Source organism: Jaculus jaculus, chromosome 2, assembly GCF_020740685.1.
Source record: "Jaculus jaculus isolate mJacJac1 chromosome 2, mJacJac1.mat.Y.cur, whole genome shotgun sequence".
Lineage (NCBI taxonomy): Eukaryota > Metazoa > Chordata > Mammalia > Rodentia > Dipodidae > Jaculus > Jaculus jaculus.
The window spans coordinates 115424797-115441273 of record NC_059103.1 but is presented as its reverse complement, the minus strand read 5'-3'; the positions used below and the strand labels follow the sequence as shown (position 1 = coordinate 115441273).

Sequence of the window (16477 nt, the reverse complement as noted above, 5' to 3'; positions counted from 1 at the left end):
ATCATGGTGCTGGAAAGAAGTGATAGGAGTGCTCAGTACTGCAATATCTCTATCACACCTTCCAAGGCTCAGGGTCTGTTAGGGAAGAGGTGGTGGAAAGAATGTAAGAGCCAAAGGAAGGTTAGGACTCCTTACAACATGCTCCCTCCAGACATAAAATGGCCTGGATATCCATGACCTCATAGTGCCTGACACTACCTACACAAGACCATCATAAGAGGAGGAAAAGATCATGACATCAAAATAAAAGAGAGACTGATTGAGATGGGGCGGGGATATGATGGAGAATAGAGTTTCAAAGGTGAAAGTGGGCAGAGGGAGGTTATTACCAAGGGATATTTTTTATAATCATGGAAGTTGTTAATTAAAAAAATAGAATAAAAAAGATTGCTGAAGGATTAAATCTGAACCTGGCATTGTGGTTTGTTAGCTCAGTCCCCATTCAGAACCCATAAATTTCACAATTTGGGTGTCTAGGTGGACTTTACCCCCTCCTGTCTTTACATGGACAGGAGCTCTTTATAGTCTCGTTTTCTCTTATTCTAATAAAGTTGCCTACAACACATAAGGACTTGGGTTTGATTTCCCAGTATCCACATAAAGCCAGATGCACGGTGGAGCACGCATTTGGAGTTTGTTTACATCGGCTGGAGTCCCTGGCTTTCCCATTCTGTCTCTCTCTGCTTATAAATAAATAAATAATATATATATATATATACATATGTATACACACACATATATATATGTATATATAAGCTAAAAGAACAAATTATAAATAAAACAAAATGAGGATAATCACAGTTCTGGTCTCACAGTGTTGCCACAAGCACTGATAAAGAAATAGCCAAGAGGCGCTGACAAGGAGGCCGGCCAATGACAGGGCCCGGGCGGGGTGCTCCTGACCGCTCTAGGTCTCAGCTGAGGCTAGTGCTGGTGGCTTGTGCGTAGCTTCTGAGGCACAGGGCGCAAGAAGCCTCTGCCAAGGAAGGGGACAGGGAATGGTCAGAAGCCAGTCCTGGGGAGCCTGTGGTGACAGGACCCAGGCAAAAATTAGAAGAAAACACATCAAACCAGTTGTGTCTATGGCATTGCCATCGTGGGGCGAGGGGAAGGAAGAGTGCTGTGGGAAGCATGAAGCGTCACCCTCACTCACATGTAAAGGGGAAGTCCACGTGCCTGGAGTGAGTGCCAATAAACTGGAGAGAGCTTGACTGCACGGTGATCGGGCCTGGGCCCTGTAGGACCTTCCTTTTTTCTTTTTTTAAAAGTATTTATTTGAGGGCTGGAGAGATGGCTTAGTGGTTAAGCGCTCGCCTGTGAAGCCTAAGGACCCCAGTTCGAGGCTCGGTTCCCCAGGTCCCACGTTAGCCAGATGCACAAGGGGGCGCACGCGTCTGGAGTTCGTTTGCAGAGGCTGGAAGCCATGGCACGCCCATTCTGTCTCTCTCCCTCTATCTGTCTTTCTCTCTGTGTCTGTCGCTCTCAAATTAAAAAAAAAAAAAAAGTATTTATTTGAGAGGGAGAGAGAGAGAGAGAGAGAATGAGCACACCAGGGCCTCCTGTTACTGCAAACTCCAGACACCTGCACCACAAAAGCCACATGTGTCACTTTGTGCATAATGGGGTTTTGAAGCCTGGTCCTCAGACTTTAGAAGCAAGTGCCACTAAGCCATTTCTCCAGGATCTCTGTGAGCCTTTTTTTTTTTTTTTTTTTTTGAGGTAAGGCTTTGCTCTGGCCTAGGCTGACCTGGAATTCACTATGTAATCTCTGGGTGGCATCAAATTCACAGCGATCCTCCAATCTCTGCCCTTCTGAGTTGTGGAATAAAGGGCATGTGCCACCACGAGCTCTCCTGAATATTCTTCCATCCCCCAATCAGCTGTCAGGTCCTGTCCCCAAGGGGAGAGGCAAAAATCAGGGCTCTTTTCCTCTGGGAAATTATTATTGGCATAGGAGGAAAGAGACAGGTTAACTACAATCAAAAGAAAAATAGAACTGGAACTGGCAAATGCTTAGCAAACACCATTGCCTGTGAAAAGAAATTAGCTTAGACTTTAAACTGAGTCAGTTATTAGCTCATCAGACATCCTTACTACGCCCATGAGGCAGGCTCTAGAAAGCCTGTTCTACAGATGAAGAAACTGAGCCTTGGACCAGCCAAGCGACCTATAAAAACTGCCACCCAGCTTTGTCACAGTGGGGAGTCCAGCCAGGTTGGTCAGACTGCCAATCTCTTGGCCACTAGGCTTCCTGTGACATCAGTAATGGTACTTGACAGTGTGGGCTCAGGAAGGGCAGGGGGTAGGGTCTTTCACAATGGTGCAATGGTGGGCTGGAAATGTGTAGTCAATAGCTGGGAATGGTGGCACTCAGGAAGGTGAGTTTAAGGCCAGCCTAAGCATCACAGTGACACTATACCTCAGACCAAAAGCAACAAAAATGTGGTGTCATTGAGGCTCCTGTGGCCTAGACAACCCAGGCATGTCCCTGGAGCCCCTCATCTTGGGTCAGTCTGTATTCATGGAGCAGGAGCAATATACACACCAGGTACAGGTTGGGGATGATGGGAGGGATGTCCCCAGGCAGCAGATGAAGCTGCACTGCAGGGGACAGCCTCGTACCTACAGCCTGTTAGGGCTCACCTGTCTAATTCTTCAATGTTCAGATGGAGTCTTATTTCTATATTTTGAGGCAGAGTCTCATGTGGCCCAGGCTGCCCTCAAATGTGATAAGTAGCCAAGGATAATCTTAATCTGTGATCTTCCACCTCCATAAGCACTGGGATTATAGATGTGGGACAGAGGACTGGGTTTATGTGGTGCTGGAGATGGAACCCAGGGCTTCCTGCATGCTAGGCTCTCCACCAACTGAGCCACATTCGCAGCCCCCTAATGCTCAGAAGTTGAAAAGAAGTGAGTAGTGCTTGTTTTCCTTTAAGGCCTATCTTTCCTTCCCTCCCTCCCTTCCTTCTTCCCTTCCCTCCCTCTTTCCCTACCTTCTTATTTCTTGTTTATTTAGTTTTATTTTTGTTTTTTCTAGTCCAGGCTGACCTGGAATTCACTATGTCATCTCAGGGTGGCCTTGAACTCAATCCTCCTACCTCTGCCTCCCATAGTGCTGGAATTAAAGGCTTGGGCCACCACACCCTGCTTACTTCTTTTTTAAGAAAGCATCTTCATGGGGCTAGAGAGATGGCTTAGTCGTTAAAGCACTTGCCTGCAAAGCCAACGGATTCCCCAGTACCCACGTAAGCCAGATGCACAAGGAGGCATATGGGTCTGGAGTTCATTTGCAGTGGCTGGAGGCCCTATGTGTACATTCTCTTTTTCTCTCTGCGTCTCTCTCTCTCTCTCTGAAATAAATTTCAAAAAAAAATTTGTTAAAGCATCATCCTGACCTGGGGAAATGGCTTAGTGGTTAAGGCAGGCGTTTGCCTGGAAAGCCTAAGGACCTCGGTTCGATTCCCCAGGACTTATGTAAGCCAGATGCACAAGGGGGCGTATGCGTCTGGAGTTTGTTTGCAGTGGCTGGAGGCCCTATGTGTCCATTCTCTCTTTCTCTCTGCCTCTCCCCCCACCTTTCTCTCTCAAATAAATTATATATATCTAAAGCATCTTCCTAACAGAGTTTTAAGGACAATAGCCTTGTCCACAAGCTTACTTGTCCTACACTGGGCATCAAATTCAAAGACTTAAGCGCTCCAGGGGTTTTGCCCAGGTCCCATCCTACTGAGATGTTGAGGTAGGTTTATTTTTACTTTTCTTTCTTTCCTGTCTCTCTCTCTCCCTCCCTCTCTCTCTCTCCCTCTCCCTCTCCTGGGTTTAGGAGGTGCTCAGCGAAGAGCCCTGAATGAATGGGATGGGAGCGAGCTGCATGGGGCTGGCTGGGATTGGCTGGAGGTGGCAGGGGAGGAGCCCAAGATCCAAACGTGAAGTTTCCGCGAGGTGGAGGAGACGCGCCGTCGGGCGGGCTCGGGCGTCCGCAGGGGACCCGAGAGACGCGGGCGGGACGTGCAGGCTGGCGCTGGCTTACCCCAGGAAGATGAGGAACCGCGGGTTGGTGGCCAGGTTGGCGTCGATGGTGACCGAGAGGAAGGCGGGGCTGAGCAGGTGCAGCGGCCGCTCGGTGGAGAGCTCCAGCTCGGCGGCGTCGGGGGCCTGCGCGGCGCGGGGCCCGAGCGGCCCGAGGAGCAGCAGCAGCAGCAGCGGCGGCAGCAGCGGCCCCGGCCCGGGCGCGGCGGGCGGCAGCATCTCGGGCTCACCTGGCCGCGCCGCCAGCCACCGCCACCCGGCCGGGAGCTCGCGCGCCTCGCCTTTCAAGCCCTGCGCCACCCTCCGTGCGCGCCCCATCCCTCCCTCCGCCTGCATCCCTCCTCCCCTCCTCCCCCTCCTCCTCCTCCCCGCCTCCCCGCCCTTCCTCCCACGCTCCGCCTGCGTTTCCTCACGGGCTGGCCCTCGCCCCGGTGGCGGTCACGTCCCGCTGGGAAAGCGCTCACACCCATCTGAAGGGTGCGGAGATGGCCAGGGTCCAAGCGTCCGCGAGGCCTGGGCCGGGAGCGCCGGGACCCAGCTTCCCGGTGACCTGCGCCCGCTGGTGGGGGAAGGAGCCGAGCGTTCCCTCCTCCGGGCCCCACCAGAACGTCCAGAGACCCTTGCCTTAAACACATGCCTGTCACTTGGGTCCGCCAGAAAAATCTGATGACTCCTGGGTCTTCGGTCTGGGGAGCTGTTTCCCAGATAGCTTCCTTGAGTTTGAAAAAATCTGATTGGCTGCACAGTAGCAGGTAGAAAGAAATCGACCCTCAAGAATTCTCTACGGATGCGTGAAAACACTGTTTAGAGGAGCTGAGAGTTCTAGTGCTTGGATCTGAAGAGGGACACGAAGCCCCCTTCCCCTCCCCATACAAGCGTGCACACGGACTGTATTTGAGTCCAGAGCCTTTGCAAGCTCACCCCCCAGCCCAGTCAACTCCATGCATGAATCTTTAGCCATCGCCCAAACTTTGCTTTGGTGTATCTTCATGCTTACACTGATACATAATTATAGCGAACACTGTCTGCTTGGGGCTTACTGTACGATTGACAGGTGAGAGGAGCTCGAACCAGAGTCACCTCACCTTCCCACAACTACCCTACCAAAACCAGATTTGCTTCGTTTTACACACAAGCGCCTGGTGAGGTGTGACTGCAGCTGCAGGATCCCAAGTAGATGGAAGCCTGTCTGCCCACAAGCGCGCTCACGCTTTCCCTGCACCTCAGACAGCCATGACGCCCCAGGGCAAACCCTCGGAGCATCCTGAACAGGGCAGAACTGACGGCCCTTGTTAGGACCGGGAGGTACCTTAGCACTGGTTTTATCCACTGGATTGAAGATGCCTCCAAAGCGGAAATGGGGTCTGGCCACAGCTCACACACGGTTCAAGCAAATGACACCAAAATCTTTAGGCTTTTCTGCTTGGATTATACCAACGGTAAAGTGACAAATAAAAGGGGATTCTTTTGAAATGGATATCTAATTTGCTTCAATCTGTCTTTCCTCAAGCAATTTAAAAGTTACGTGAAGAAAGAAAGAAAGAAAGAAAGAAAGAAAGAAAGAAAGAAAGAAAGAAAGAAAGAAAACAGCTGGGCATGGTGTTACACGCCTTTAATCCCAGCACTCGGGAGAAAGAGCTAGAAGGATTGCCATGAGTTCGAGGCCACCCTGAAACTACATAGTGAATTCCAGGTCAACCTGGACTAGAGTGAAGCCCCACCTCAAAAAAGTAAAACAGGAACTGGAGAGATGACTTAGTGGTTAAGGCGTTTGCCTGCAAAGCCAAAGGACCCTGGTTCGACTCTCCAGGACCCACATAAACCCAATGCACAAGGGGGTGCATGCGTCTGGAGTTCATTTGCAGTGGCTGAAGCCCCTGGCACACCCATTCTCTCTCCTCTCTCTGCCCCTTTCTCTCTCTCAAATAAATAAATAAAATATTTTTAAAATAAAAATAAATAAAACAAAAGAGTTACATGCATAATTTTGTAACAGGAACCGGGTTGGTATCCTACAGTGACAGTATACATGAGGAGAACTCTCATAAGTACACATAAGACTGTCCAGATGACACAATCCTATGGAAGTGGGAAAGTAGACTAGTTTTCCACCTGTATCTGTATCTGATGATCCTACATCTCGCTGGGTGCCCTTGTCTCCTGGTGTCACCAGGAAAAGTCATGCCAGTTTCTTTGAAATATTTTGGTGGTTTGAAAACTGGACTGTTGCTGGGGGTGGTGGTCTATAGCTTTAGTCCCAGTACTCAGAGGTACCCAGAGAGAGGAGGATCCCTGTGAGTTTGAGACCAGCCTGGAGTTTGAGACTCACTATGGAGTGAGTGCCAGGTCAGCCTGGGCTAGAATAAGACACTACCTCAGAAAAAAAGAAAGAAAAAAGACAGGATATGCTTCCGAAGCAGGCCTTTTGCTGGGCTTCCTGATTGACCTGCCTCTGGGCCCCCAACTCCTGGATCCCCTGTGCAGGAGGGTGCACACAGAAATCTGTTTTTCTTTTTTCAGAAGTTATCCACACCAAGGAGATAAACCACTCCTCTCATTCCAGCCAAGGCCCAGGTGAAACCACAGAGGAACTGGGGAGAAGAGCAAGAACGTGGCTTCCGTGGTGAGCCGCCACGGTAAAGGCGACAGATGCTGAGGACACTCAACACCTACCAAAACAGAGACCCAGAGGCTCCTAAAGAGCTCGTCACTGCATTAGACTTAAAACACACCCACCAAGGTTCAGGGAATTTTGCAGAGGAAGGGGCAGAAAGATTGTAAGAGTCACAGGTTGGGATGTCGTGCCCAGAGGTCGTGCCTTCCCCCAATAACTGGCTGCTGCCCCCACAATGCAGAACCCACAACCCCACTGAGGAGGGGCCTCAGTGGAATGGGGGCAGGGAGGAGGGAAAAGATTGTGCCAACCCATGATGTATCCATACAAAGTAAAAGAAAAAGAAAAAAACCCTGGGCCTTGCAAAGCCTTTATGTTTCTGTGTTGGTGACATCCTGAGATGTGGGTGAGGGTGGTCTACACACAAGGTATTCATAAAGAAACTGAAAATACAAATGAGGAAGCAGAGAGGCAACTTGCTCGTGATGATCTGCTGGCTGAGGCCAGCACTGCTGGCTCCTGACTATGTTGTTTGACCCAGGATGGCAGAGAAGAGGCCTATGTAGGCTCACAGGGGGGAGGAAGACATGCAAATATGTAAATTGTCGCTTCAGAGACGCTTTATTTTATTATTAGTTACGTACATAGTGTGCATACAACCATGATGGTACCATCATTAGCCTCCTCCCTATTCTCCCCGCAGGGACCCTCTTCTTTGAGAAATGTGGGTCATGCACTGTGGGGCTAGCCATCAGTTATGGGTAAGAGGCAACGCCTTCAGAGACACTTCAGAATAGGACATTTTACATCTAGCTAAAGTCCCTTTATGTTCATCCTGGTGCTGAATAGGGTACAGAGTGTTGGACCAGGTTTTTAACTTCTCAGAAATTCAATTTCTTCATCTGAAAAGTAGAGGTAATAATACATTAGCTCAAAGTTCTTTTTCTTTTCAAAACTTAATTGAGGCTGGAGAGATGGCTTAACAGTTAAGGTACTTGCCTGCGAAGCCTAAGGACCCATGTGCGGCTCTCCAGATCCCACATAAGCCAGATGCACATAGGTGAGGAAAGAGCAAGGTCACACATGCCCACTAGGTGGCACAAGTGTCTGGAGTTCAATTGCAGTGGCTGAGGCCCTGGCATGCCTATCTCCCTCTCTAAAATTAAATTAAGTTTAAAAAAATTAATTGATTTTAGTATATGCAACACACTTAGTGCCATTTGCAGTGTGAAGTATGTCTTCAATAGATGAAAGATTTAAAAACTACTTATCAGCCAGGCATGGTGGCACACACCTTTTATCCCAGCACTCGGAAGGCAAAGGTAGGAGGATCACCATGAATTCAAGGCTACTCTGAGACTACACAGTGAATTCCAGGTCAGCCTGTACCAGAGAGGGACCCTACCTTAAAAAAAAAAAAAAAAAAAAAAAAGGGCTGGAGAGATGGCTTAGCTGTTCAGGCGTTTGCCTGCGAAGTCAAAGGACCCAGGTTCAGTTCCCCAGGCCCACATTAGCCAGATGCACAAGGGGGCACACACATCTGGAGTTTGTTTGCAGTGGCTAGAGGACCTGGCATGCCAATTCTCTCTCCCTCGCCCTCTCTCCCTCTTTCTGTGTCAAAAAACCCCAAAATAAGTTAATTAATTAAATTAAATTAAAATTAAAAATTAACTTAAAAAGCCAGGTGTGGTGGCACATGCCTTTAATCTCAGCACTCAGGAGGTAGGAGGATTGCCGTGAGTTAGAGGCCGCCCTGAGACTACATAGTGAATTCCAGGTCAGCCCCTATCCCAGTAATAACTCACCATATAAGAAAATTAGTATATTATGAAAATAATTCAGGAAGAAATTCTTAGGACAACTTCAAAGACAGATCCATACTTGAAGATATAGATTGTGCTTCTGTGCTTTCCTACTTTTTTTTTTTTTTTTTTTTTTTGAGGTAGGGTCTCACTCTGGCTCAGGCTGACCTGGAATTCACTATGGAGTCTCAGAGTGGCCTCGAACTCACGGCAATCCTCCTGCCTCTGCCTCCTGAGTGCTGGGATTAAAGGCATGCGCCACACGCCCGACCTTCATTTCTTTTATTGAGTTTACATGGGCACATGTTGTTATAATGTATATGCTACATTATGTAACAGAAGATACGTGTCGCTCGGGATCTGTAAAGGGCAGCAGCCACTGAGCCAAAATATATTAGCGACAGCAGAAAATGTCCCTCAGGTATAGTTCTCATGGTGGAACTGATTCAGCTTGGTGACTGGGGCCTGGTATTAGCTGCTGTTTGCATCCAGATATTGGCCCGAGTACAGGGAGAGTGGAGTGGTCACTGACTCACTAAATGATTGCTTCTACAAGTTTTATTGCCCAAGTTGTCCTGGCATTGCTGTGGTTTGAATGCAAACTCCAAAAGCATGTGGTAAAGCTTGATTGCCACTGTAATATTATTAAATGGAAGGAACAGCTAAGTGTGGTGATGCACCTCTTTAATCCCAGCACTCTGGAGGCAGAGGTAGGAGGATCGCAGTGAGTTTGAGGCCAGCCTGGGTCTACAGAATGAGTTCTAGGTCAGCCTGGACTACAGTGAGGCCCTACTTCAAAAACAATAACAACAGGGCTGGAGAGATGGCTTAGTGGTTAAGTGCTTGCCTGTGAAGCCTAAGGAGCCCGGTTCGAGGCTTGATTCCCCAGGACCTACATTAGCCAGATGCACAACGGGGCGCATGCATCTGGAGTTCATTTGCAGTGGCTGGAAACCCTGGCGCGCCCATTCTCTCTCTCTCTCTCTCTCTCTCTCTCTCTGTCTGTAGCTCTCAAACAAATAAATAAAAATAAACAAAAAATTAAAAAAAAACAATAACAACAACAACAAAAATTTAAAGGCAGGATCTTTAAAAGGTTTTGGGGGGAACAAGTTAAAAATTATGGGAATGGGGCTGGAGAGATGGCTTAGTGGTTAAGCGCTTGCCTGTGAAGCCTAAGGACCACAGTTCAAGGCTCACTTCCCCAGTACCCACATAAACCAGATGCACAAGGTAGTGCATGCATCTGGAGTTCGTTTGCAGTGGCTGGAGGCCCTGGTGCACCCATTCTCTCTCTCTCTCTCTGTCTCTTTCACTGACTGTAGCTCTCAAGTAATAAAAAATAAATTATAAGCCAGGCATGGTGGTGCACACCTTTAATCCTAGCACTCGGGAGGCAGAGGTAGGAGGATCGCCTTGAGTTCGATGCCACCCTGAGACTACATAGTGAATTCCAGGTCAGCCTGGGCCAGAGTGAGACCCTATCTCCAAACCCCCCACCAAATAAAAATAAATAAATAAAAATTAGAGCTGGAGAGATGGTGTAGTGGTTAAGGCATTTACCTGCAAATGCTAAAGACACAGAACCCATGTAAAGCCAGATGCACAAAGTGGCACATGATCTGAAATTTGTTTGCAATGGCTAGAAGTCCTGGTGTGTTCATTTTCTCTGTCCATCTCTCCTCTCTATCTGCTTGCAAATAAATAAATAAAAATATTAAAAACACAATAAAATTATGGGAATGGATTCCTTATAAAAGGATGTGTTCAACCCTTCTGGTGCTTTCTCTCTTGCCCTTGCTTTCCACCCTTCATTATGGGATGATGCAGCCAAAAGCTTTTATGAGATGTTGGCCTCTCAGCCCAGCCTCCAGAACTATGAAGGATACATGTCCGTTAGTTATCAATTATTCATTACAAGAATTCCCCCTTCTCAATCTCTGTCTCTCTCTGCTGATGTGAAACTCACTCTGTAACACCAGGCTGGCCTCAAACTCACAGTGGTCCTCTTAACCTCAGCCTCCTGCATGCTGGGATTAAAGGTGTGCACTGTAAGGTACAGGAGCTACCAAGACCGCGCTGACCACTCTGAGGCAAAGATGGAAGCTTTTATTCAGGAAAAACAAGAGCTGCCAGGACTGACTCTCAAGAGCTGGGCAGTCAGTTTGGATTTACAGATAGTGGGCTTTATGGAGCTCTTCAGCTGGGGGAAGGTGAGGAAGGGAGAAGTAAAGAAAAGGTTTCTCTAGGGGAGATCTAAGATAGCCAGGGTGTGGCACCAGAACAGTAACCTGGTGACCTGGGACATAAGGGGGCAGGAAACCTAGACCTGGGGCATTGCTAGGCAAGGAAGGGGTGATGGCTGGGTGGTTCATCGAGGAATGTGGATGACCCACTCCCTTGTGTCTCTGTTGCCCTCCTGCTGTCCTGGGTGACTCCACTTTGTCCTGACCTAACATGCACCACCAAGTCTGGGCGGGGTGGCGCACATCTTTAATCCCAGCAGTCTGGAGGCAGAGGTAGGAGGATCTTCATGAATTCAAGGCCACCTTGAGACTACGTAGTGAATTCCAGGTCGGTCTGGGCTGGAATAAGACCCTACCTCAGAAAACCAAAGAAAAGAAAGAAAGAAAGAAGGAAAAGGTGTGTACCACCAGACCCAGCTCATCACAGGAATTCTCTTAAAGCAGCACAAAATAGACTGAGGTAGTTAATAACTCTGCAATTGCTTGAATGTTGTATTAGGTTCTGTCATGATTCATAAAGTGAATAGAAAAATGGAAAATAAATCTGTTTGTAAGTGGTATGGGTCTTTAGCTTCCTTACTTTGCAACCAGCTAAAAATCATTAGCTATACTGTTAGAGACATTTTGACATATGTGTTAGTCTTCTTCTTCTTCTTCTTTTTTTTTCAAGGTAGGGTCTCACTCTAGCTCAGACTGACCTGGGATTCACTCTGTATTCTCAGGGTGGCCTGGAACTCACAGTGATCCTCCTACCTCTGCCTCCTTAGTACTGGGATTAAAAACTGGGCTGGAGAGATAGCTTAGCAGTTAAGCGCTTGCCTATGAAGCCTAAGGACCCTGGTTTGAGGCTCAATTCTCCAGGACCCACGTTAGCCAGATGCACAAGGGGGCGCACGTGTCTGGAGTTCGTTTGCAGTGGCTGGAAGCCCTGGCCCACCCATTCTCTCTCTCTCTCTCTCTCTCTCTGTCACTCTCAAATAAATAAATAAAAATGAACAATTTTTTTTAAAAAACTATCATGCCCAGCTTATGCGTTAGTCAACTTTCTATTTTTATTTATTTGCAGAACAAGAAAGAGAGAGAGAGAGATAAAGAGAGAGAGAGAATGGGCACTCCAGAGCCTCTAGCTCTGCAAATGAACTCCAGATGAGTGCGCCCCTTTGTGCATCTGGCTAACATGGGTTCTGGGGAATAGAACCTGGGTCCTTTGGCTTTGCAGACAAGTGCCTTAACCACTAAGCCATCCCTCCAGCCTATTAGTCAACTTTCTATAACTGTAAGAAATACCCGAGGAAAATCCTCTTAAAAAGAGCAGTAGTTTATTTGGTTCACTTTTTTTTGTTGTTTAGTTTAAACACACTTTATTTTTAGATGACCTACATGACACTTTTTTTTTCTTTAAAAAAAATGCCTCCACTCCAAATAAACAGTCAAAATAAAAGGTCAAGATGACATCAGTTCCATTCATCTAGTCCTAGTATTGTACGGATGGCAAGCAGCAGCTAGCTACAATGACAGGAGGTAGATCCAAATGACTACCAGTGTGTTGCTGTGAGTCAGGAGAGTGCATTAACACCTCTTCCCAACTTCAGCACAACTTTCCTACCACATTGGTGTGCTTCCCCAGTTCAATCTGGGCTACCACAAAGACAGGCAGAAAGCATAGGATTCTTCATTTTTGTATCCTAGTGCAAACCACAAGAACCGCAAACTCTTCCCGGTTTATCAGTGCATGTAGTTTTTTAATTTTTCAAGGTAGGGCCTCACTCTAGCCCAGGCTGACCTGGAATTCACTATGTACTATCAAAGTGACCTGAAACTCACAGCGATCCTACCTCTGCTTCCCGGGTTCATTCAGAGTATTGAAGGTTTCAGTACACGGTGACATCATCACTGGGCCTGAGGTGGCGTGTGCACATCCTGATGGAAGCACACATCAGGGAGCTTGTCACCATGTGGCCTTTGAGGGACATTTCAGATCCAATGTGGAACATAAAAAATTTGTACAGAGGGCCAAAGAAATGGCTCAGTGGTTAAGGCACTTGCTTAGCAAAACCTTAAAAAAGTCACCCTGGTTTAATTCCCTGGTACCCACATAAAGCCAGATGCACAGGGTGGCACATGCGTCTGGAGTTTACTTGCAGTGTCTAGAGGCACTGGTACATCCATTTATTCTCTCTCTTTCTCACTCTGCTTGCAAATAAAATAAATAAAAATATTTTTTAAAATTTGTAAATATTTATGGGGTACCATGTTGTGGTGGTTTGATTCAGGTGTTCCTCATAAACTTAGGTGCTCTGAATGCTAGGTTCCCAGCTGATGGAGATTTGAGAAATAACACCTCCTGGAGGGAGTGTATTGTTGGGGGTGGGCTTATGTGTGTTATAGCCAGTTTCCCCGTCCAGTATTTGGCACACTCTCCTGTTGCTATGGTCCACCTTATGTTGGCCAGGGGGTGATGTCCACCTTCTGCTCATGCAATCATTTCCCCCTGCCATCATGGAGCTTCCCCTTGATCCTGTAAACCAAAATAAACCTCTTTATTCCAGAAGCTGCTCTTGGTTGAGTGATTTCTACCAGCAACGTGAACCTGATTGCAACAGTAAAGTGGTACCAGGAGTGGGGTTGCTGCTGGACACCTGACTATGTGGCTTTGGCCTTTTGGAGCTAATTTTCAAGAGGAACATAGAAGGATTTGAAACCTTGGCCTAAGAGATGCCTTGCAGTGCTGTAAGTACAGCTTGGTGGACTATTCTGGTTAGAGTTGAAAGACCTGAATGCAGTAAGAACTATGGACTGTGAGGTTTGGCTTATGAGGGTGAGAAAGAGCTTTTCTTGGACTGGGCTAGCAGTTTGTGTGAGAAGCTTGCTTTTATGCCCATGTCCTGAGAAGTTGTGCAGGGTTGCTTTGTGTAGAGATGAAATGGTGTGAGCAGAAGGATATGGCACAGAAAGAAATCTTTAGGTCAAAACTGCTGCCTGTTCAGCTGCAATTGAGAGATTACAACCTTTGAGACTGGGCCAGCTGACCTGTACTGGGGTAACAGGAAGAATGTCGACTCTTTTGGAGGGGCTGAGTGCTCAAGGAGTGTCCTGTTCTTCAAAGTCTACTTTATTCCCCACTGGATTAACAAATTGGCACCCTACCTGGTATTGTGGAGTATAAGAAATGCAGGAAAGAGAGGGTCATTGAGTTTGCAACATGATCTTGTGTTTTTAAAATGGCCATGGGAGTGTGAGGCAGGTTTGCTGGTTGCCTGCATAGAGACCCTATGGGGCCATGAGGATGATCCGTAGCTTGCAGTAGAGACCCAGTGGAGATGGGACCATGAGATGGCTGCTAAGGAAAGCTGCCTGCCCTGATGAAGTTTTCCAGGACCGTGAGTAGCCAGCTGGAGGGGCGGGATTGGAATGCCAGAGACTTGTTATTGGTTAGAATTATCAGACTTGGAGATTTGTCATCGACTAGAGTTGTTGGAGTTGGAGTTATAGTTTGATGTTTGCCCTGTATTGGCTGAATGTTTCTTTACTATGCCCAATGCCATCTTCTGCAGTATGAATGTTTATTTTGTGCCATTATGGATTTTTTGAGGTTATTTTTTGGTATTATGGCTCAGTTAAAAGATCTTGACTATAGGGATGTATGAACATCATTGGGATTGATTAAAAACTATCAATGGGGACTTTTAAAGTTAGATGAATGCATTGCATTTTACATCATGTATGGTTATCAGTTTATGGGGGCTAGGGGTAGAATGTGGTGGTTTGATTCAGGTGTCCCCCATAAACTTAGGTGCTCTGAATGCTAGGTTCCCAGCTGATGGAGATTTGAGAAATAACGCCTCCTGGAGGGAGTGTATTGTTGGGGGTGGGCTTTTGGGTATTTCCCCATGCCAGTGTTTAGCACACTCTCCTGTTGCTATGGTCCACCTTATGTTGACCAGGGGGTGATGTTCACCCTCTGCTCATGCCATAGTTTTCCCCTGCCATCGTGGAGCTTCCGCTCAAGCCTGTAAGCCAAAATAAACCTCTTTTTCCCAGAAGCTGTTCGTGGTTGGGTGATTTCTACCAGCGGTGCGAACCTGACTGCAACATTAATGTGCAAATCAGGGTTAGTGTATTTGAGATCAGGAATCTGAAGCAAGTGTAGCCTCAATCTCACGTCTTTCAGACTCAAACATATCAAATGTACATTCATTTCTGAAGGAGAACTTGATGTTAAAGAACCTATGGAAGAGTGCTAGATATGGGCTCGAGAGATGGCTTAGCAGTTAAGGTGCTTGCCTGCAAAGCCTAACAACCCAGGTTTGATTTCCCAGTACCCACATAAAGTCAGATGCACAGGGTGGCACATACCTTTGGAGTTTGTGTGCTGTGGCTAGAGGCCCTAGCATGCCCATTCTCCCTCCGTGTTTCTCTTTATCTTTCTATCTCTCTATGCTTGTCTCTAGCCACTGCACACAAACTCCAGACGCATGCGCCCCCTTGTGCATCTTGCTAATGTGGGTCCTGGGGAATCAAGCCTCGAACCAAGGTCCTTAGGCTTTGCAGGAAAGCACTTTTTCTTTTGAAATAGGGTTTCATTCTACTCCAGGCTGACCTGGAATTCACTACGGAGTCTCAGGGTGGCCTCAAACTCACGGTGATCCTCCTACCTCTGCCTCCAGAGTGCTGGGATTAAAGGCATGCACCATCACACCCCGTTCTATATCTTACTCTTAAAAAATATTTTATTTATTTGAGAGAAAAAGAAAGGCAGATAGAGGGAGGAGAATGGATGATAGGGCCTCCAGATGTATGCATCACGTTGTGTATCCAGCTTTATGTGGGCACTGGGAAATCAAACTCACCCTTAACTGCTGAGCCATCTTGCCATGGCTCCCCTATCTTGATCTTGCTTTTATTTTATTTATTTTGGCTTTTCAAGGTAAGGTCTCACTGTAGTCCAGGCTGACCTGGAATTCACTATGTAGTCTCAGGGTGGCCTCGAACTCATGGCAATCTTCCTGCTTCTGCCTCTTGAGTGCTGGGATTAAAGGCATGTACCACTATGCCTGGCCCTGCATTTTTCAAAAATATTTTTATTTACTTACTAGAGAAAGAAAGAGGCAGATAGAGAGAGAATGGGCTGGCCAGAGCCTCCTGCTGCTGTAAACAAATTCCAGATGCATGCGCCACCTTGTGCATTGGACTCACATGGGTCCTAGGAGTTGAACCTGAGTCCTTTGGCTTTGCAGGCAAGCATTTTAACCATTAGGCCATCTCTCCATCCCCCCATCTTGTTTTTTAATTAAGATGTAACTCTCATATCATAAATTCACCTTTATAAAGTTCAATGTTTTAAGCATACCCACTAGGTTGCACGACCATCACTGCTAAGTTCAGAATCTTCCTATTACCTCCAAAAGAAACCTCATTCCCAGTAAGCAGCCTCTCACCATTGCCATCTTCTTTATGTCTCCAAGGAGTGGCCTGTGTGGGCATTCCATACAAAAGCAACCAGAGAGTATATAACCTTTTGCGTCTGGACTCTATCACTTCTTTTACAATGTTCTCACATCATTTGTACTGTGGCATGAATTAGTACTTTCTTTCTACTTATGACCAAATAATATTTTACTATTTGAATATACCACATGCATTTGTTCATTAGTCAGTTGAACATTTATGCTGTTTGGCTTTTATGTACAATATCTTAGGGAGGCTAGGGAGATGGTTCAGTGGTTAAAGGCACTTGCTTATAAAGCCTGCAGGCTTGGGTTCACTTCCCTAGTACCCATATA

General features: G+C 47.0%; 1 protein-coding gene and 1 non-coding gene across 2 annotated transcripts in view; both read right to left on the bottom strand.

The window, feature by feature from the left end:
- The window catches only part of Hpse (heparanase), a 52236-nt gene extending 47886 nt beyond the window's left edge, over positions 1–4350 (bottom strand). Inside the window, exon 1 of the mRNA XM_045143538.1 lies at positions 4034–4350. Coding sequence (XP_044999473.1) covers positions 4034–4350 — 317 coding nt within the window. The remainder of the gene's footprint in view (positions 1–4033) is intronic.
- Positions 4351–12305: 7955 nt separating this feature from the next.
- LOC123459128 lies at positions 12306–12432 on the bottom strand. Its single transcript, XR_006636039.1, has one exon. It is a non-coding gene; the product is annotated as a small nucleolar RNA SNORA31 (small nucleolar RNA).
- Between the last annotated feature and the right edge of the window lie 4045 nt (positions 12433–16477).